General features: G+C 38.6%; 3 protein-coding genes across 3 annotated transcripts; 1 reads left to right on the forward strand and 2 right to left on the reverse strand.

The window, feature by feature from the left end:
* Positions 1 to 542: 542 nt before the first annotated feature.
* tmem235b (transmembrane protein 235b) lies at positions 543 to 9984 on the reverse strand. Its single transcript, XM_044338284.1, has 4 exons — positions 8811 to 9984; positions 8576 to 8656; positions 8293 to 8430; positions 543 to 1396 (listed from the first exon to the last, which is right to left on the reverse strand). Exons 1-4 carry the CDS (start codon positions 8986 to 8988, stop codon positions 1167 to 1169), a joined length of 627 nt encoding a protein of 208 aa, XP_044194219.1. The 5' UTR covers positions 8989 to 9984; the 3' UTR covers positions 543 to 1166.
* A 102-nt stretch (positions 9985 to 10086) lies between these two features.
* On the reverse strand, positions 10087 to 13594 carry birc5a (baculoviral IAP repeat containing 5a). Its single transcript, XM_044338285.1, has 4 exons — positions 13396 to 13594; positions 11978 to 12087; positions 11089 to 11206; positions 10087 to 10280 (listed from the first exon to the last, which is right to left on the reverse strand). Exons 1-4 carry the CDS (start codon positions 13501 to 13503, stop codon positions 10188 to 10190), a joined length of 429 nt encoding a protein of 142 aa, XP_044194220.1. The 5' UTR covers positions 13504 to 13594; the 3' UTR covers positions 10087 to 10187.
* A 128-nt stretch (positions 13595 to 13722) lies between these two features.
* faap100 (FA core complex associated protein 100) lies at positions 13723 to 19988 on the forward strand. Its single transcript, XM_044338283.1, has 8 exons — positions 13723 to 14214; positions 14336 to 14454; positions 14591 to 15495; positions 17132 to 17282; positions 17409 to 18339; positions 18448 to 18552; positions 18992 to 19078; positions 19595 to 19988. The coding sequence occupies exons 1-8, from the start codon at positions 14059 to 14061 to the stop codon at positions 19724 to 19726; spliced, it is 2586 nt and encodes an 861-aa protein (XP_044194218.1). The 5' UTR covers positions 13723 to 14058; the 3' UTR covers positions 19727 to 19988.
* The last annotated feature ends 943 nt before the right edge of the window (positions 19989 to 20931 follow it).

The raw sequence follows: 20931 nt of genomic DNA on the forward strand, positions 1-20931 counted from the left end.
GAAGGAGGAAAGTTTGTGTCTGTGCTCACCTCAAATGTGAATTTAAGATATGCATGATTTCCATTTTTTTGTATAAAAACCATGACCAACACAAATAATCATTCTAAGCAGAGCAATTTTATGTTCATGTCTTCAAACATGTTTAGAGAAGATCTTTTAACAATCAAAAACCTTTTTTCACATTAAAAAAGCTGTTTCAGAAATGTGTAACACAAGGACTTATTGAATGTTTTGGCTTATGATCACAGAATTGAAGACATGCCCAGACCTGATTACACTTCATGATATGAAGTCTTGTTGGATGCAAACACTAGAAGCAAGATTAAAGCTCATAAGCACCACATCAACATCTGCGCTGTAGGTGTGTATATAGTTTAGATCAAAATGACACGAGAACCATATGACAGGACTATCTAACTTTCTCAGTTAAGGTTACCAAGAAAAACAGTGTCCGATGCTCTGTAATTTCTCCTACCTAAAATAAAATAAAAAAAAATTGACAGCAGTTTTGGAGAGATGTTCAGTTACAGGCTTTTAACACATTCTGACATTTGATCTTAGACATTTATTGGACACTATCAGTAGAAAAACATGTGACATGCAAAAGGATGTATGCAACACTTTCAGGCGTGGTCACTGTAAACATTCAGAACAAACAGATACAGTTTACATTAAATGAATCTGCATGATATACTGTGAGAATGAAAATGTATCTATAGATTTAAAGTGAGACAAAAGGATCTTAAATTGTAAGATCATCAGTTTAGTTTGGCACAAATTACATTACAACAGTATCACAATCAGCATGGTCAGATGCATACAGTGGATATGACGAACCAGTCCAATTCTCACCACAAGGTGGCGCAATTGGTCAGCTTTAACTCCACCACTGCACAATTAAAGCTTTCTCTTATTGTAAATCACCAGAAGTAAATCTCCAATCTGAAGTAAATTCAAGGACATTAAACTTATAAATCACACTTTTAAAACAGTCCAAAACATCTTTAGTTCAACCTTTGTCAAAGCCTTAAGACAGTCCAGCCGTTGTGTGTTACCTTATTCTCAGGCAGTAACGTATCTGACTGTTCTTTGTCCTGCGTTCACATACAATTCAGTTCAGTTCAGTCTCCATCCTGAATGTGTTGCATCCGCTGTGGAGGCTTCTGTCAGGCCATGGTGGGACTGTTGTGCTGCAGCTTGGCCATACGTGCTGCTATGAGCAGCAGTATACCACTGAGGAGCTCCAGGCCGTAAGAGAGCCAGGCCAGACCCAGAGACCAGCCGAAGGAGGTGTGGATATAGGCCAGACCCTCTGGCCCGACCAGCCTCTCTGTCTCAGCCAGGGCCTGGTATGAGTAGATGATGTAGAGGCTCACGCCACACAGGGTCAGCAGACCTACAGAGAGATGATGCATTACACACACATATACAGAAAAAATACTAAGTCAGTGCCTGGGTTCCTATACGTGGTTGGACATTAACCTTTAATGTTAAATGGGCAAAGTAAAACTTGGAAGTTATCATTTCAAATACAGACAACATAGAAGCCTTATTCTATCATTTTCATTATCTTCTCAAAAGAAATGTTGCTCCAATCCCTGATTTTAAAATCGATACTTTATACATTAAAAATCCTCGTCCCGTTTCTTCACAAGTGAGTATCGTCAAGGCCATAAAATCAATGAAAAACATGTTATATATATATAGTTTTTAGGCACAGACACTCAAGAATTTTTAAGGCAGGAGCCCTGCACAAGCTGGCATTGTGCTCTGGCAATTATAAAGCGGAAATCCATACTAGTCAGAACTCTGTGCTGAGAACTCATCAATAAAACCAACAATAAAATCAAGCCATTAGCTACCGAAAATCTCATATTGTGAGAGACAGGAAATACACTGACGCATGTGTTGTCTGCTTACACAACATCCCAGCCATCAGAGACTAGACTGAGACACGCACAAAACCACACAGTCCTCACGTGTTTCATAGTGTTGCCATTGGAAACCCTTTTAATTTTGATGGCTTGGTACTGGTTTTAAGGGGATGCAAGTAGAGCAAAGAGGATACCCAGGGTGGGACTAATAATCATTTTATCATGATTACACCCCAAGGTGCTACGAGCGCGGAGAATGATGAGGAAGCTGCGTCTGATGTCTCATTTTTATGCGCTTCACTGTGAAGAGCAAAGAAGCAGAGGAACAGGGACAGACAGAAAGACAGACCACAGCTGCCTGACACACAGAGATTAGACTGAATGTAATAACTCCTTATATTATTACATACATACAGTATTATTACAATTAATTACTAATAGAGCTGAAACAAACAGTTGATTGATTGACAGAAAGTTTTGATAATCACTAAGTCATTGTTCAAGGAAAAAGACCAGCTTGATACCAGCTTTTAGTAGCTGAAAAATTGCTCCTTTTCTTTAACATTTATGACAAGAAACTGAATATCTTTGTGGTTTGGACTTTTTTTCAGACAGTAAAGAAAATAAGCAAGAAGTCAACTTGCGCTCTAGGACACAGTGATGGACATTTTTAGACAGTAGCAGCGTAGCTCTAGAGATGGCAATGTCAGTGTCATTGGTCAGTCAACCATTTTGGTCCACACTGAAATATCTGGACAACTATCAGATGGACTGCCATTACATTTTGTCCAGACATTCATGGTTCCCAGAGGATGAATTCTAATGTGTTTGATGACTTTTCATCAAGCACACCAGCAGGTCAAGCTTTTTTACTTATTCAGTAAAATATCTCAACATCAACTGGATGGATTGGCACAACATTTGGTGCAGACATTCATGGTTCTCAGATTATGTTTCCTACTGACTTTGGTCCCTGACTTTTCCTCTAATGCCTCCAGCAGGTTCACATTTGTGAGCGAAATGTCTCTTGAATGGATTTTCATGACATTTAGTGCAGACGTTCATGTTCCCCAAAATACCTTTGGTGATTCCTCTGACTTTTATACCCAATTTACACCTGGCATTACCATGCAATTTGTATCTGGATATTCTATCAGGATACAAAATGTGACAAATGTTACAGGGTAAATACAATCAGATAATAATAGATCTAATTGTTAGTTTCAGCCCTAACTACTAATACTATTTATTATTACTACTACCTCAAAAAGTACCACAACAACAATTAATACCTCAACAAATATTTCGAGTGCGTTTTTACCCCTCGTTCTTCCTGGTGCTGCTACCGTGTTTAATCAGCTTTTTTTTTTTCAGGAAATGTATTGTAACAACAGCAGTAATGTATGTTCTGTTTTCACTTTCACAGTATTAATGACATCGTGTATTTTTGGGGACTGGTTTTTAACGTGGAAGCACTTTAGTAATGTACTCATTTCAGAGGAAACCTTACTCAGAATGTCAATTACACTGGAAATGAAGCACAAGAGAAGCCATGAAACAGCCCTGCAGGGAGCCCAGACAAAAAGTCATTAAGGCTGCTTAATGGTTGGTGAGAAAAGTACTTGCGACACTAGGACAAGAAGACAGAACAAAGCAAATAACAGCAAATTTCTAATTGTTAAAAAAACACATATGTACAGTACCGGTCAAAAGTTTGGACACATCTTCCCATTCACTTCAATGAAATGTGACTAAAAATGTTTTTTAAAAAAGTAACTAACTCAACAGGAAATACAATTTTACTGAAGAACAAACATGACAAAGAGAAATTTGTGGACAACAAAGAAACCAAAAAAAAAAAAAACCCGGCTTGGAGGCAGAACAGGGTGGGATATTTTAGAAGTCGGACAGTCAACAAGTTCACAAGACAACTCCAATCTAATTCAAGCCTTTATTCCATTCCACACATTGCCATGTGCTGCTTATTAAAGGGAGACTATAAAGAGTCTTTTTAAGTGAAGTGTTTATCTATCACAAGGTCCCCTTTATGGAGGTCATAAGGCGTTGGCAGGAGAGCATCCGAGAGGTCCAGAGGGAAGAGCCCTGCGAGATGTTCAGTCGCTACGTTTGTGTGCATACGGATAACTTGATTACTTTAATACCCGAATTAACGTAATAGTGTAAGGCGTTTACATAGTTAACGTTAATCTAACTCTCCCAATAACATGAGTTGAAATGATTTATTTGATACTGTAGTCAAATAATTATCAGATGTGTAGTAGCTTGAAAGAAGCAGGAATATATAGTAGGAAAGAGAGGGACGATGTTGTAAAGCTGAAACATACCGTCAATTGATGGGTAAGTCGATCCAAGAGAAAATTAATCATCAGCAATTTTAAAAATCGATTAATCATTGAAGTCAATTATCAATGATTAAAAACGATCTGGTTTCAGCAACGCAAATGTAAGGATTTGCTGCTTTTCTCTGTTTTATATTAAATATATGTGAATGAAATATCTTTTTACAGTGTTGGTTGGACAAAACGAGCAATTTACAGACATCATCTTGGATTCTGGGAAATTGTGAAAAACTTTTAAACTATTTCCTGATGTTAACACAAGCAGGTTTAGCTGATGCCATTGTTTCCCAAAAAAAACTATATGCACGTCTATAACTACCAGCGCTAATGCTCTGTTTTCCCCGACACAGCTTTTCATTCCAGTTTACTGCTTTATCTTTACAGCACAGAATCAAAACACACACCTAAGGAAACAAGACTGTAGTGTGTGAACAGCAAGTTTAATTTAAAAGATGGATGGTAACCGAGTTATGTTTACTCTGATTATGAGCTTAATTTGGATCAGATAATCAGGTTAAAGTTTTAAATGGCAGTTGCAGTATTTAGAGTATTTTCTTAATCTTGTTAGGCACAGCTGGTTTTTTTATTTGTCTTTACAAGTTAGCAGCATTTTGTCTCAGCTCTTACGAAGTTTGTGGTGTCTAAATGGATACTGCTTTTCTCAACCTAAGCCTGGACGCCTTTTCAATTTAAACACGTCATCATGATGAGTGCTGAGACGGAAATGTCTCCATTTGAACAATGAACAGTACTAACAAGTTATATCATGTAACTTTATGGGGGATTTTATGTTTTTAACATGTGAAGCATGTAACAGTAACAGTAGTTGTTGGGTGAGCATTTGTAAAGAATCAACAACTATTAAAAATACACTCTATGTATGTGTATATTTTTTTCTTTATTTTGTTGGTTTTCATCTGATGGTATTTGTTATTCTGTTCTTTTACTGTATGTGCATGTTTGTCCTTTTGTAAGTATAATAACTTATAATTTAATATACTCTAATCCAATCAGATTTTTTGGCTATATATTATAGATATAAATTGAGGGTTTGTCTGAGCAAATCAGCTCTAGAGTCAGTCTGCTGCAGCATGACGGCCAATCAGAGCAGTGGTATATTTAGCAGAGAAGCCGCTTGTACAAAATGCAACTAAAAACAGTCACTTATCAGTGCAGATGAGCTGGTGAGTTACTGAAAGTGTGGTTAAGAGATACTCAAATGTGTTTTTTAGATTTTAAATACTTGTGTGAAATTAATGCAAAACAAAAGTGAAAACCCTTAAAAACTACTTCAACTGCCTACTTCTTTGAAAATTAGTCAACCTCTTTTTATATCCTCACCTTCCTCAACCGTCCGTCACGCGACCAAACTGAAGTGAACCAAGTCAGGATTAAATTAAAACCACAGTGACGACTTCACGGCAGTTTTTGTGTTCCTGGCTTTCAAACGACAGAATAGTGTTGAATGATGAACCATTACAGCTTGATGTGATATTCTGCTGGTCACTATTTATGCTGATTTGATACTTATTTCCTATTTTTGAGACAGTAATTAATTTATAGTTTTTTTTTTTAAACACTTATTAGAGTTAGCCATCAAATTCAATATTATCTTTCAATTTTGGCAGACTGCAACAGTATTGTTACAATATGAATGTATTGAGTCAATGTTTTATAAAATTATATCAGAAAATTATTGAAACAAATTGGAATTTAAAAACAAATTCAATGATTAAATGAAATTTTCTTTTATATGAAGAATTTTGTCTGATGCAAAATATAACATTTTGGCTATTTTATGTGTGATTTTGCATATATTTGCTATATTGAGACATATATCAATAGTAAAAAAACATACCATAACATTTATAACAACCATATGCCAACTATCCTATGTTTATAATCTTTTTGTGACCTAAACCATTGATTTGATGTCAGGGCCTGTGCAGGTTTCAGGAATCCTTGACAAGACGTTATCTTCAACTGTCCCACATGAGCAATGTGAAATCAGAGACAGTATGAAAGAAAAATAGACAAATCTGGGATGCAGTTGTATCCGAAGCAGTTTCACTTCACTGTTGTTTCTCCCTACAGAACAATAAAAGCTCTCATAATCCATCTGACAGTGTATGTGCTGAATCACTTCCGATGTAACAGATCCAAGAGCAATAACACACACACACACCTGCCTGTTCATGCATACTTAACCAATATGGCTGAATCAAACAACCAGTCAGTCTTGTGTGGTAATAAATGTCAGTCACTTTGGCCACATGAGGTCAATAACTGAGGTCAATTTCAGCCCTGTACATAAAGAGGCTCCCATCTGCTCAAATTAACCACATGGCCTTCCTTTACTACCACACTCTGTCCGTACAGACTCCACCAGACCTTCCACAACTTTCTAGTGTTTTCCTGATTCCACTGATTGTGACCATTTTCTAATCTAAAACAAAAAGACTAAGAAATGGTATGTGTCCTGTGTTCTTTCTGCTTCTGTGATTTCCATCAGAACAATGAAAGCATCACATCAAATTCACAAACAAAAAGGGACCTGGCAATTATTTATATTCTTATGTCAATATCTATTGATTGACTGTGTTATAATTACCACATTTTTTGACTTAAATGTTTTGTGCAACTAAATTGCACCCTAAAAATACATTTATTTAGATATTTAAAGCATTTTCCATCCATAGGAACCACTGCTACTAATCACACCTACAGAGAAAATGCTGTTGACAATGGAAAAAAAAAGCATGAGAAGATTGCACGTAGATTGAGTACACACTCCTGAGGCATTATGTTCCTCACCGCACACACAACCATTTGAGTGAAATGATCAACAACATGTGTCGGTATAATTGACTGTTTGCTCATTTATACAAGCACCTAATGATTCCTGTTTTATTTAACATAGAAGGAAATGATGTGAAGCAGAATTGATTTAATGCAATATCATTTTTTGTTAACACATCACTCCTGTGAATTTGTGGCAGTAATGTGTGATTCAAGTGTTTCAACCACCATTGAAACTTAAACGAGATAAAAGAAGCACTGTCTTCTGGATAGAAAGCACAGGCATAGTAGTTGTGAGACAGCGGTCTGTACTGTGTGGATGGGAACTCCCCACTTTATGCATGAGCACCACACAGCGATGTGGTTTTTGCTGTAATGGACCTGTCTTGAATGGCTTCTAAAATATCTTAGTGGACAAAAAAAAGCCTTCCACATCTGAGTGTTTTCTGTTTTCAAACACAGCAATTATCTCATAAAGTGAAGTGAAACCCTTCACTGCAGCCAGTGGCGGAAGACGTACTCAGATTCTTTACCAACACAGCAATATAAAAATACTCCATTACAAGTAAAAGTCCCGCATGAAAAATACTACTTAAGTAAAAGTACATAAGTATTATGAGCTTGTTAAAGTATTGCAGTAATAGTAGTGGTTTGGTCCCTCTGACTGATATATTATTATATATGACATCATTAGATTATTAATACTGAAGCACTAGTGTGTAAGCAGCATGTTACTGTTTTAAGGTGGCGCTAGAAAACAAAGTTCTCATACACAAATCTGTTTTTTGTTTTTCTCTAATCTTTGATTTTTGGTGAAATATTGGATCATTTGAACATTTATTGAAATGAAAGCATGTGAGAAGTTTAGAGGGAAAAATCACTATTTGATGAAGATGTTAACAACTCATAGATATCTGAAATGTGACCCTGACTACACGCTGCTTTTTGTAAGACGTCAAAAGCCATGAAGGTTGGAAACCACTTGTTTCATCTTTAACCATGTGCTGTATTTTAAAAGATTGTTATATTATCCATTGTGTCAAATCTTCTTCTTCTGAAAGGTAACTTAAGCTGTCAAATAAATGTAGTGGAGTAGAAAGTACAATATTTCCCTCTGAACTGTAGCAGAGTGGAAGTATAAAGTAGCATAAAATGGAAATACTTAAGTACAGTACTTGAGTAAATGTACTCTGTTACTCTCCATCACTGGCTGCAGCTGAACATGGATAAAGTGAGAGCAGACCTGAACCTCCACTTACTGCAGATGAAGAAGTAGGAGGCCGTGCCAGTGAGGAGGACAGGGCTCCGAGCCAAGGAGCTGACCAATCCGCAGATGCCTCCAAACAACAAGAGGACCAGGCTGAGGGGAAGAACAACCACTATGGCACTGTGCATGTCTGCGTGCACACACACACGCACGCACACACACACACACACACACAAACACACACAGATGGATTATGGCGCATTTGCGGCAATACAGCTGTCTTGACAATAAGACTGTGTGTGTGTTATGGATTTCATAAAAGCAAGAGGACTCACTAAGCATACGCAGCTCAGTCTCGGAGTATCTGGAGTAGTCAGCTGTGAAAGAGTCGATGGAGTCTGCATACATCTTCCCACCTGAATGTTGCAATTAGAAACGGAGAAAAAGCACCTGAATTACACACATAGTTGACACTTCATCTCCATCACTAATTGGGTTATTAAAGACAGCGGGGTGCTGAAATGGCACGGAAAACTCAATCATTATGAAAGTTACGAATGAGTCCCCTACCTTCGTTGATGCTCCACAGTCCCGAGTGGGAGCTCATGTCCTCAAAGTCGCTCATGTTGACTGGATTCATCTCTATGATGTACCAGTACTCGGTTCCGAGGGAAGCAGCCAAAAAAGCGAAGCTTAGAGCACCGCAGATACCGGCTGCGATCACCAGACAGCCAAAAGTTACCCTCATCCTGTACAGGTGAAGATTTAACTCATGCGTAACGCCGAATTTTTTTTAGTCTTGATCCAGTCTTTCCAAAACGTTTACGCGCTCATTACAAGTTGCGAAATAAATAAACACACGTCAATGTTTTCGTCTCTCTATTCTATCCAAAAGCTTTCTTGTCGAAGCAGTGATAAATTAAATATATAAGAGATGAACTTATCCTTCAATCAAGTCACAGAGCTGCACAGAGAGATACAACCTTCCGTCAGAGCAAGCAGTTTCTGTCTGGGTGGGACTTGATTTTACTCGGGAGGCGCACACACACATTTATATGCAAGACATGGCGGGAGAAGACAACGGAGTTTACAGGTTGGTAAATGAGCAACACTGGACACAACAATCAAAATTATTAGTCTGGGGCTTTTAAAATAAAAAAGTAAAGTTAGTTTTATTGTAAAGATGCAATAAAAGAAACAAAATAATAGATCCAAACCTTTACAGTGTATGGGTTGTATAGCTTTCTCACATTATTTCCAGACTCAACTAGATGCTGCATGTTAGTAAAATTTCACTCTCAATAGATGTAAACACATAAATGACAGGCTGATCACAAAGACAGACTCCAAGTAAGATTTTTAAAATTGTCAAGGACTAAAATACACAAAAAAAGCTGTAAGGCTTATTTCCATTGTGATCCTCTATTGCAGCACAAGATGGCAGATTGAATAAGTGCCAAACAAGAATGACATTAGACTTAAAAAACCCAAACACAGTAAAACATGAAGCAATTGTACATCTAAAAATGATTGAGATCTGATTTAAAACTCCTCACAACTGGGTTTAGCTTGAGTGAGAGGCAGCTTGTTCCAATGACATGAAGCTGTGTATAATAATGTATTTTTCCCAAAAAATGTTTTAAATCTCATAGGAATATTTGTTAAGACTGCTTCCAGTGTTGTGGGAGTGGTTGTTTTTTAATGGATTAAAATGGTTGGAAAGGTAGGGAGGTGCAGATTTTAAGATATGCAAAGTGTCAAAGAACATCCAACAAAACACATTTCTGAGTGGAGGGGGGCTTTAACCAATAATAATAATAATAATAATAATGACAACAATCCAATATAGGGAAAATAAGAATAATATGTTTAATGAATAAAAACAGACTACATGAAAAAAGTAGACATACAGACATGAGAGACCACAAATTTGCGTCTTTTCTTGTGTCACTCTTCGCCCATGGCTGTCTTGATAATATCACCTCTTCTCAATTTGGCTGCATCTTCAAACTTGGTGATGGCCTCTTTACAGGATTTGTTCTGTAAGTGGGAGAAAGGATATATGGATCAGACATAAAGCAAAGGTCTTGTGCTCTCACAGGAACTTAGAAATGGATAATTTGTAGACTTTTGTCAAGCTGTAAAATAAAAAGGTGAAAAAAAAGGTAAAAGACAAGAGAGATGACTAGAAAAAAAAATACTGACAAGCTCATTCTTTGATCTGGCTTGTACAATTAAAGGATAGGTTCACAATTTTTCCAAGTCTGTCCTAAAACAACAGTCATGTGCCCAAACGGACACTGACACGTTTTTCTTGCTGTAATCATTCCTCCTGCTCATACTGGTCATCAGATTCCTTTATAATGAACTTACAATGTGAATGATGGGGGACAAAATCCACAATCCTGCTGTGCATAAATGTATTTAAAAGTTTATCTGAAAGGCTTCACCCGTCCAAATTAGTCAGATCAAGTCAATATCTTTCAAAGTTACTGTCTTTTTAGTGCTAAATTCCCTCTTTTTGTTACAATCCTCCAACTGCAACTGACCAGGAAAACACTGTCCATCGAGACACAGAGGGGATTTTTTTTTAACTAGAAAGACTAACTGTGGAAGATATCCACTTCATTTGACTAACACAGATGGCTGGAGCTTCATATTATTTTCAGAAAAACCTTTAAATAATTTTTTCCCCTAAAACAACAGCTGTGGACTTTGTCCCGATCACTTACACTGTAAGGGCATTTGGAGGAGATCTTTTAATGGCCAGTATGAACAAGAGGTATGATTACAGCGAGCATTATGCAAGTCAATAATTTGGAAGTGAGGTGTCCTCTGAAGAACATACAGTGATGAACTTGTGTCTCTCCTTCTGTAGTTTGACGAACTCTTCCACAGTCAGCTCTTCCACTTTTTTCTTCAGGGTGATGAAGTGACAGGACGGCGAGTGAGATTTGTGCTCCTTTCTGGCAACAAAACAAGAGAGAGTGATGAGGGACTTAACAAGGCTTACATGCAAATTGGGAACACATGGAGGAAGTGGACATCGTGCCATGCAAAATGCGCTGCTGTGTTTTTTCTACACTGGCTTTTAGTACACTTACGTGCTTAAAAATATTCTAAACTATGGCCTCAAAAATGGACAGCAAAAAAAAGAAGAAGAAAAAAGCAAACACTAATGGGCTTCTCTACACTAATAATAATAGTAATAATAGTCTTTTTAATCGTGAAAGAACTTTGGTTATTTTGTTTATAGTTGTATTTCTTTATCACCAGGTCTCCTGCTCAGGAAAGATGGGAAAATGTCCCAGGATCAAGAGATATCTAGCTGCCTTAAATAAATATGTTTACATGAATCATTTTGTGCTAATTTGAACACAGATTTGACCAATTAGTTTTAAGATATTAGATGAGTCATGTCTTCTGTGGCTCTGGAGGAACTTTCTAAAGTCTGAGAAAATAACCCTGATGATATTGTGATTAGCAGACATCATCTCGGTTTGGCCTTACATGCATATACTGATAATAAATGTAAGACCAGCGTACTTTACAATCTGCTTTACTACTGTGTTTGTTTTTATAGCTTGTTGTTATTTCACCTTTCCCCTATTTCCAAAGAGAATTAGACTAATTAGAAAATTGAAAGGAACTTTAATGACAAAGTATTGAAGCAGCACAAATCTCTTGTCCTTTTATTTGTGTTTTGGCTCCTGCACCCAGTAATATGGTCGTCTTACTCTGGGTCATCCTCTGGCTCCCAGCCCTCCAGCTCTTTGAGGCAGAAGAAACACATAGCGATGTCTGGGCTGTTCTCTGATGGGGTGTGGATGAAGCCAGCTTTGGCCATCTGATGAAACAAATGAACAGACATGCAAATAAAAAAGGTTTTGTATTTATATGTGGAAATGATTAGTCAATGAACTGATTAATAGTTATACTGAAAATTATTTAACGACTGTGACGTTTGATTATCATTAATATTGTTTATCAAATAAAAATGTCAGTCGGTAGTTTCAGCTTCATTTGTAACTACAAATGAAGTCTTTTTGGGGTTTCAACTGCCTGACAAAACAAGTAGCTTAAATATGTCACCTTGGGCTCTGGAAAAATATGTCTGATCATTTATCAATATTTCCTGACATTTTATAGATTAACCTAGAAGACTAAAAGATTAGTCAATAATGAAACTAAGCATTACGTGCATCCCTAGTTGTGTCAACTCTGTGCCTTGAAGCTCAGGTACGCTGGTAACGTTACTCCTTCAACACAATAGCTAGCTAGATAATAACAGTAACTACAGCATTTATACTTTGTTTGTGTCTCTCACATATTTATGCAGCTATACACAGGACTAAATAGCTTAACTGTACTGTTATCAAACTGGACTTTACATTTCACATTCCTTGTTTAATCCCTGCAATGGTCACTTTCATATATTTCATCAAACCAGACTTGTACATTGCATTCAACCTCCACTGTTACATAATTTAATTATTTCTGCACGTCACATTTAATTTTTGCACTTGTCACCTTCATATATTTCATACATTTCATTTCTTTGTCCATAGCACAATCCATATTTTCTTTGTACAGTCAATGTTACATTTCAAGATTTATTGTTTTTACTTTTTGTTGTTATTTCAAAGCTATTGTTTTTGGGAGCAAACGCCAAGACTCAATTATTGCATGTTATAAGTTATACTTTGCTAATACACAGATTTCGATTCTGACAATGACAAACAAGGTTTTTGAATTACGAATTATCAGATCACACCTGGACCCATACATGTGACGCACAAACTGGGGCTAAGTTACTTTGTTAGCTGACCTCAAATTGGAGCTAAGTTACCATAATCATATGGGCGACAACACTGTGGTACTTAAGCTAAATACATGTTTACTGCTAACAAGCTCAAAGCTTTAACTTGTTAGCGTTGAACTTTGTACTAAATACGACAAGGCGACTTTGCGTTATGGATTTGAAAACTACCGTGAACTAGTATATCTACTAAACCCACAGCTAAACCATAGGTAAGGTTATTTCATTTGAATATTAGTGTTTGTCTTGTTTTAAAGCTGACGTTAATTGTTGTTGTGTTAGCCTGCGGGTGGTAGCTAACAGTAGCAAAAGTCAACCGTTTCAACGTTTACTCACGTTCTGCGGAGTGCACGCGCAGTCTTCGTCGAACGGCCAGCCCTCGAAAGTCTTCAGCCTGTGCTCATAAAAATACATTTTGATGTCCTCTTCGTTTAATGGCTCCATCGTATTTAGCGTTAAAATACGGTTAAATGTCAACAACGTTTGTATCACCGCCAGTTAAAGCAGCCACCGAGCTACAGGGCGTTTTCAAATTTTGGTGAATGTTCTCTTTTGGCTGTTTTGATTGGCGGATGAAGATCACGTACTGTACGTAGTTTCTTCGTTACGTTGCTACGCCGCGTAGGAATGAAGACTACATCCATGGTGAAGACTCATGGCGCTAAATGTTGAACAAAACGAAGGAACAAATCTACAATAAATATTAAATTGTATTCAAAAGAAGTCGAACATCTTTCTCTCATCCTCTTCAATGAGCCGAGCAGGAATTTCGATTATAAAACCCACATCCGCCGGCCAGCATCATGGGTAATGTAGTTCTTGACGGTTATTGGTCCAAAATGCGACGCGCGGAACTTTGCGAGAGCTTCAACAACCGGTTCGGGATTATTTCGCGTTACCAATTACTCTTCGTACACCTCAGTCAGTTAAGAGGTGTTCACAGTGAGTTATATATGCAGACTCGACAGTTTCTGCTTCTTCTTCTCCTCTGTTGTGGCTATGGAAGGAAGGTGTGCTGTTGAGACTTTGGCAGAGTTTGGCTTCTCAGCAACGTCATGCACAACAAAAGTCAAGTGCTGTTTTGGGACAGATGTGTACATCTGCACTGGCAGTGAAGAGGTGTATGTCTTCAATACCAAGGAGAGAAAACTCAGGGTAAGTAACTGATGTGTACAGTATTATACATTTATCAGGTGCCACAATTACACTGCAGAGTCAAGAAAAATCTGTCTCCACATTTTCTAAGATTTACTGTGTTCTGTCACTTTTTTTGCAGGCTGTCCTCCAGTTTCCTGGTGCTGTGAGTGACCTGGTTGAGAGCCATGACAAGCAGTTCCTCTATGTAGCCTGCAGGAGTGGAGTTTACTGTGTCAGCTCATCATTTCTGCTATCCAGGTATGAGCCGTGCCTTCATATAGGCTGTCAGCATTCACAATAATTTATAAACTGGTCCATGTATGAAGAATTGTCCATGTGTTGTACAAACTGTTAAATTTAATGCCTCACTCATTTGACTTTTTCACCACTGCAGGTTTCAAACCTCACTGGCTGATGTATCCTCAAGTCTTGCTCAGGTTAAAATCTCCTCAGAGTGTCTTGTCATTGAAGAGGAAGGAGTGTTATCTCTGCTCCTTGTCGGCTCTACGCTCTTGAACCTTTCCCAGAGAGACACATCCTGGCTGTTGACCGTGTACAAAACACCAACACTGCCAGCGCCTAGCAGCTATGAGATGCTCAGTTCATTCAGTCTCCCACTGGTCTCAGCTGTTGTGCATGATAGCACGGAGGGAAAGGGAGGACTAGGAAGAAGGCCAGTGCTAGTTTGTGTCCACTCTGGCGATACAACACCACCATCTTCCTCCTGCACTTCTTTATCAGAGGCAACTTTAACTGACGGCCACTCCCCCCTGGAGCCTGTCCTCTTCAAACTTCTGTTTGGGATTGACACTGCCCTCGCCAAATCACCGGTTATCCTCTGTGGTCTGCCAGACGGGCGCCTGTGTTTCCTACCTCTGCGTCTCCCAGGATCACGTCTCAGAGTCATGCATAGCCTTGAGCAGCCGGTCGTATTTGTTCGAGCATCTGTTGTCATGGAAACGGGTGCGGGACAGTGTTTGGTGGCAGCGGGCGAACAAGGGAGAGTGTTGCTGATCAAGGCTGACAAGGGAGGGCCAGAGGGAAAGGGCATGATAGCCAGTTTTACTGAGGGGTGTGTACCGGGGCCTGTGGTGTGTGCCTGTGTGGATAAACACTGTCTTTACTACAGCACTGGTTCAGACCTGCTGGCTCTGGATCTATTAGAGGGATTATCTGGGAGAGCAGAACCAGGAAGGGATGAGGAGGCATCCAGTAAGACAGCAGCTGCCCTTCAAAGCCCTACCAGTTTGAATGTGTGTAGAGTCATTGCCTTGGCTGAACCTACATGCAGCTCTGCAGGTGAGCAAACTGAGGCTCATTGTCAAAGCAAACACACAGAAATGTTCAATTTACAAATGCAAAGAATTTATTTTTAGAATGATTTCCTTTCTGGCAGCCGTAACCATACCATAGATATGGTATTGTGTTGTTGTGGGAAACTCCAGGATCTGAATCAGCTGCCAAACAGCAACTTTTTAATGAAAGAAATCACTAAGTTAACATGATCCTTTTCACAGTGTTCATTATGTATTTATGTATTTTCCAACATCATATCTGAAAGCATCTCTTTCAAGCTGCTTTTAACACAGCTTTGACAAAAAACTAAGTTAGAAAAAGTTGACTAAATGTTCACAGTCACTGTTTCAATTTTAAGTTAAGTCATATGATAGTGAAATATGAAAACGGGGTCCGTCTGAAAGCCAGTGGATCATCTCTTTATGCTGTTTAGCTCTGCGTCAAGGTTTGAATCAAGTCTGCCACAAGCTGTCGTCCTCTGTTTCATGTAGAAGAGGGAAAGCTGAATAATCCTGAAACAATCTGTTGATTCATGGATGAGTCAAATGCCAGAAAAATATTCACCAAAAAAATTAAATTAAACTAAAAAGTAAATTATCAAGCAGAAATTGGCAAGCACTGTCTGGTTCAAGCTTCTCTAATGTGAGGTTTTGCAGCTTTCTATGTTTAATATCACTGTGAACTGATTATCTTTGGGTTTTGGACTGTTGGATGCTCAACATAAGACATTTGAAGAGGTCATCTTGGAAACTCAGATGAACAGTTGTCATTATTTTCTGATATTTGAAACAGATAAATCAATAATGAAAATTAGAACTGAAACTAATGATTCTCTTCATTATCAATTAATCTGACAATTATTTCATTGATCAATCAATTAATCGTTTAAAACATCGGAAAACACCAAAAAAACACCCATCACAGTATTCTAGAGCACAAGGTGATGTCTTCAAATGTCCAAAACCCTAAAATATTCAATTTACCATGATTTAAAGAACCAAGAAAAGCAGTGAATTCTGACATTTGAGAACCTGGAGCCATCAAGTGTTTGGTGTTTTTGCTTGAAAGAATTACTTAATATGACTAATCGATTGTCCATTTATCGATTAATCACATTATATTGTAGGTAATTAATTTTCTTTCAATCAACTTATCGATTATTTGACTAATTGTTGCAGCTCTAATGAAAATAATCATTAGTTGCGGACGTCAACATGAGAGTTTTCTACTCTGGTTTATATCATTTCATCAGCGGTGATGTCTGTTTTTCAACTCATTTCTGCCTCAATTAAGACGTTAGAAAAGCGGACAAGTTGCAAAGTGCATGATGCTAATTCTTGACAATTGTCTAATATGATATGTGTGGCAGATAAGAGTATTTGATTAGAGATTGACATCACAATGAGGTAATAAGACTTTTTATTGAACCACTGTGTTGCTCTGTCTTCTGCCTCTAAGACTCTCTGTGAGTTCACTGGCCATTATGTTGTACAGTGATTTAATTGGCCCTAAATGATTGCTGCCTCAGTTTCTTAGTAACTACTCATCTTATATCTTTGTTTAACTCCTGACTCTGAACTCCTCTTATGTGCTCTCTAGAATGTTTTTTCTAACTTTGAAAATCGCTCTTACATACCAGGTGAAATCCAGCTGCTGGGGCTGTCTAGCAGAGGGCGGCTGCAGACGATTACCTCGCCTGTGGGGAGAGACGGCGCAAAATCGCTCCTTTCCACACAGGTGGGCCGCTGCGTCCGGGACCTCCTGTCAGCTATCGGGGACGTTTGTGAAAGGTAGCTACACCCAACATGATCCCCTTTTTGACTGCTAATGTAATACAACTCTGAAACAAAACACTGTAGAATTATTGTAGTCAGCAAATATTGAGATAAATGTGCTTTTACTTGTTTTCCTTTTAGAGCATCCGTTCTCAAAACTGCCATCAAATCCAAAAACCAAACTCTGAGGCACCTGAATCAGGTGCTCAACATCAGCTTCCTGCTGACAGCCAGTGCAAACAGTGCAGAGCAGCCTCCCATCCAGGAGAAGCCAATCAGATGTCATGCTGTGACCTCATGGAGCAGATTGCTTCAGAAAGACTCCTTGAACTTAACGTGTTTCCTGGATAATGGAAGTTCTTATATTCTGGAACGAGGCTGGACACTAAACCTCACTGTGTTTCCTCTCTCCTGCTCCCTCAGGGCAGGAGGGGAAAGCTCCTCCATAAATTTTTCATTCCCTTTCCACAATCTGCATCCAGGAGAAAAGCTAGAGGTGTCACTGCCACTAGCAGCTACAGGCGACACATCTTTCCCCATTACAGTTAGCTGCTCACTCATCTTCTCACTCGCGAGTCTCCTTGGAGAGGAGGGGGCGGCAAACTTCCCCAGCTCGCAGAGTACTTGTATCAGTTTGCCCTTGAACACACTGACAGTGGATTGGTTGCATGCCCTGCAGGTGAACAGTCCCACAGCCACACACAAGAACGGCACATCTCAATCCCACAACATCACCACCACTGATACCATCAAAGCTTTTTTAATCTCACGCCAGATGAGGCGCAGTGGAGGAGGAGGAGAGAGAGCTGCAAACCCTGAGAAAGAGCAGTATTTGGCAAGTGTAAGGGTGTCGTCAGAGTTGCTAAGGGATACACTAATGTTGAAAACCTCAGATTTGGACCCTCAGGGGGCAAAGTTGGCTCCTCCAAATGTGTGCTTCGCTCTGCTGGATTGGCTGTTGTCTGAAGGTCCTGGAGGAGTGAAGAGGGGACAGCAAGGAGACAGGATCAACAGCTCAGTGGTCCATGCTCAAGATCCAAACGGACACACAGTCAAACTGACTGCAAAAGAGGCAAAGCATCACCTAATATTTAACAACAGTTTACCCTGTATATTTTATTTTGGATGGTGTAGATGCATTTGATAAAACAGGGAGGTGTTGTTCGCCTTTGTTCTACAGGTAAATGAAGGGGAGGAGGCTCCGGCTACAGTGGAGGTTCAGGTTGAGAGCTCATCTATGGCGGCAGTGTGTGGGCTGCACCATGCCGTCCTGTGTAGAGTACAGGTACAAACGCACACAAGCTTACTAGTACATTTAGACAAGACAGTGATGTTTGTGGGACATCTGGAGTCTTTTATGTTGTACTTGACACACACACACACACACACACACACACACACACACACAATTGGCTGGAGTTTCATTGTACACTCAAAATACTGTATCTATTCTAGGCTATTTGTTAATGCAGGAAAGCTCTGAAGCACTATAATAACATGTAATGGAGAATAGACCTCCATCCTCTTTTCCAAACTCAATTTTATTTAGTTATTGAAAATTCTTACTGTAATTTATTTATTTTTCTCTAGCCCAGACTAGAGGATTATGAAAAGATGTATGTAGGGTGTACCTGCCTTCAGATACACAGAAATGGGTAAAAGAGGTTTCTCAGAATTAATATTTAAAATTTCTCGTGTTTGAACATCTGCTGTGTTTGATGCAGACTCTGTTGCAGAGGGCTCCTGAGAGGGCTGCTTCCTCAAAGGGGATGCAGAATTCAGGTTTAAGACAGGTACCACAGCAGGCTGAGGTAAGACCAACTTTATTATGTTAATAATTAGATTTCATTACTGACAAATGTGTTGATTATCAGTTTGATCAGTTATTAATTCAGCCTGTAAACATAATGTCAAGTGTCAGCTGAGGGCTCCCAGAGGCCAAAGTGCTTAGTTTGCCTGACAAATGGCCAAAAAATCCAAAGGTCTTCAAAGTACAATGATGTGACATGAAGAAAAACAACCAAACCTTCAAGTATGAGAAGCTCTGACCAGCAAATGCTTGTTTTTTAAAGTTAATTTAATAACTGATTTACTACTGCATTTATAAATAAATAAAGAAAATGTTCAATATTTTACCAGTGTGTTAAATATATTTTTGTAATCCATTGTAATATTTTTTTGTCATTTTGCCTCAAACATTCAGGCCAAAAACACAGAGATGCACTGGGTACATCTACATTTGCATAAATATTCCATTTTTATGTTTTTGTCAAAATGATCTCCCTGCTTCTGTCTTTTTTAACTCTTTCCCCCTCCTCTCATGTCAGCGCCTCTTGCAGCAGATCCAGCAGAGTCGTATCTCTGGGGCCTCTGGTGTGGGTGTGTCCGCAGGGCAGATGACCCAATCTCTCCTCAGTGTGTACCGAGAACTGAGAGAAAATCCTCTCCTCATAATTTAATGTTTATCTCAGCCGAGCCTACACCACTGCCCTTGGCCTTTCTTCGTATTATGTTATCTGGCTTTGCAGCTGATTAAAAAAATAATAACCACTCATGGTCCATAATACTCTGTGCTAGTGTAAATACTGACTGTGAACATTTTATATTTAACACAAAGAAGAATTTGTGGCATGACTTTGAAGATGATCTTATTTGCCGATGTATAGGAGTGATTATTTGGTTCCAGTCACATGACAATAAATTAAATGAACAACTACTGTATTTCTGTGAACTCTCTTCTTCATGTGATTATTTTTCCATTATTATTTTGCTGTTGTGTATGTTCTACAGCCGTAATAATAATGGTCACTCACATCACCATTTTTTGTTAGTTTGTGTGCTTGAGAAGAGCTCAGGTGGAGTAAAAATATACGCAATTACAATCCAAATGGGAAGACTCAGTCTTACAGCTGGGTGAAAGCCCTCCGCTTCACATAGTGTCATTAGATTGGTATTGGAGACAAATGCATATAGTTGACTGGTAGATTGCAGGGGCTTGATTGTGAATGACCAACAAATAAAAAAGTAAGCAATTCATTTGAATAAAGCTTGTTGTCATTGTCTAGTGCAAAATTACAACTTTATATTACCACAAACCAACTGCCACACAATGAATTTTAGGCTATCGAGGCCCCTTTGAGTCTGGCGCTATTGAGCAGTTCCCCCAGTGATGATCCAGTCCTGATTTTAGGCCCAGGTTTTGTCTGGAGCAGCACTAAACAAGCAAGTCACACTCAGATAAATGAGTTTTTGTCACTTGAACCGTACAGAGACTCACCAAAATAACATAGAACATGAAAACAGAGAAGACATTTTTATATGTTTGAGTGGGGAAAGCACTGAATAATAAAATTAAGTCTGCAAATTAGCTTCTGCAGTTTCAGAGTCCTGGTATTGTGCATGCTGGCTCACTGGCACATATGAATATAACAGAGGCATTGTTGATGTTTATTTGAGGTTGTTCAAATATTTATTAACAGAATTTAAAGTTCAGTCCTCTTCAAATGGGTTATGTAGACTGTGACTGTTTCTACATGTTTGTCTTACCCCTCACATAACAGCACATCAGCTCTTGTTATGAATGGAGCCAGTTGCAGAAACAACATATTTCTGTTGTTATTTTTATTTTTGAGTGGAAGGTTGTCTTAGGAAAGAAATTCCACAT

The sequence above is a fragment of the Thunnus albacares genome, chromosome 20 (genome assembly GCF_914725855.1).
Source record: "Thunnus albacares chromosome 20, fThuAlb1.1, whole genome shotgun sequence".
NCBI classification, from domain to species: domain Eukaryota; kingdom Metazoa; phylum Chordata; class Actinopteri; order Scombriformes; family Scombridae; genus Thunnus; species Thunnus albacares.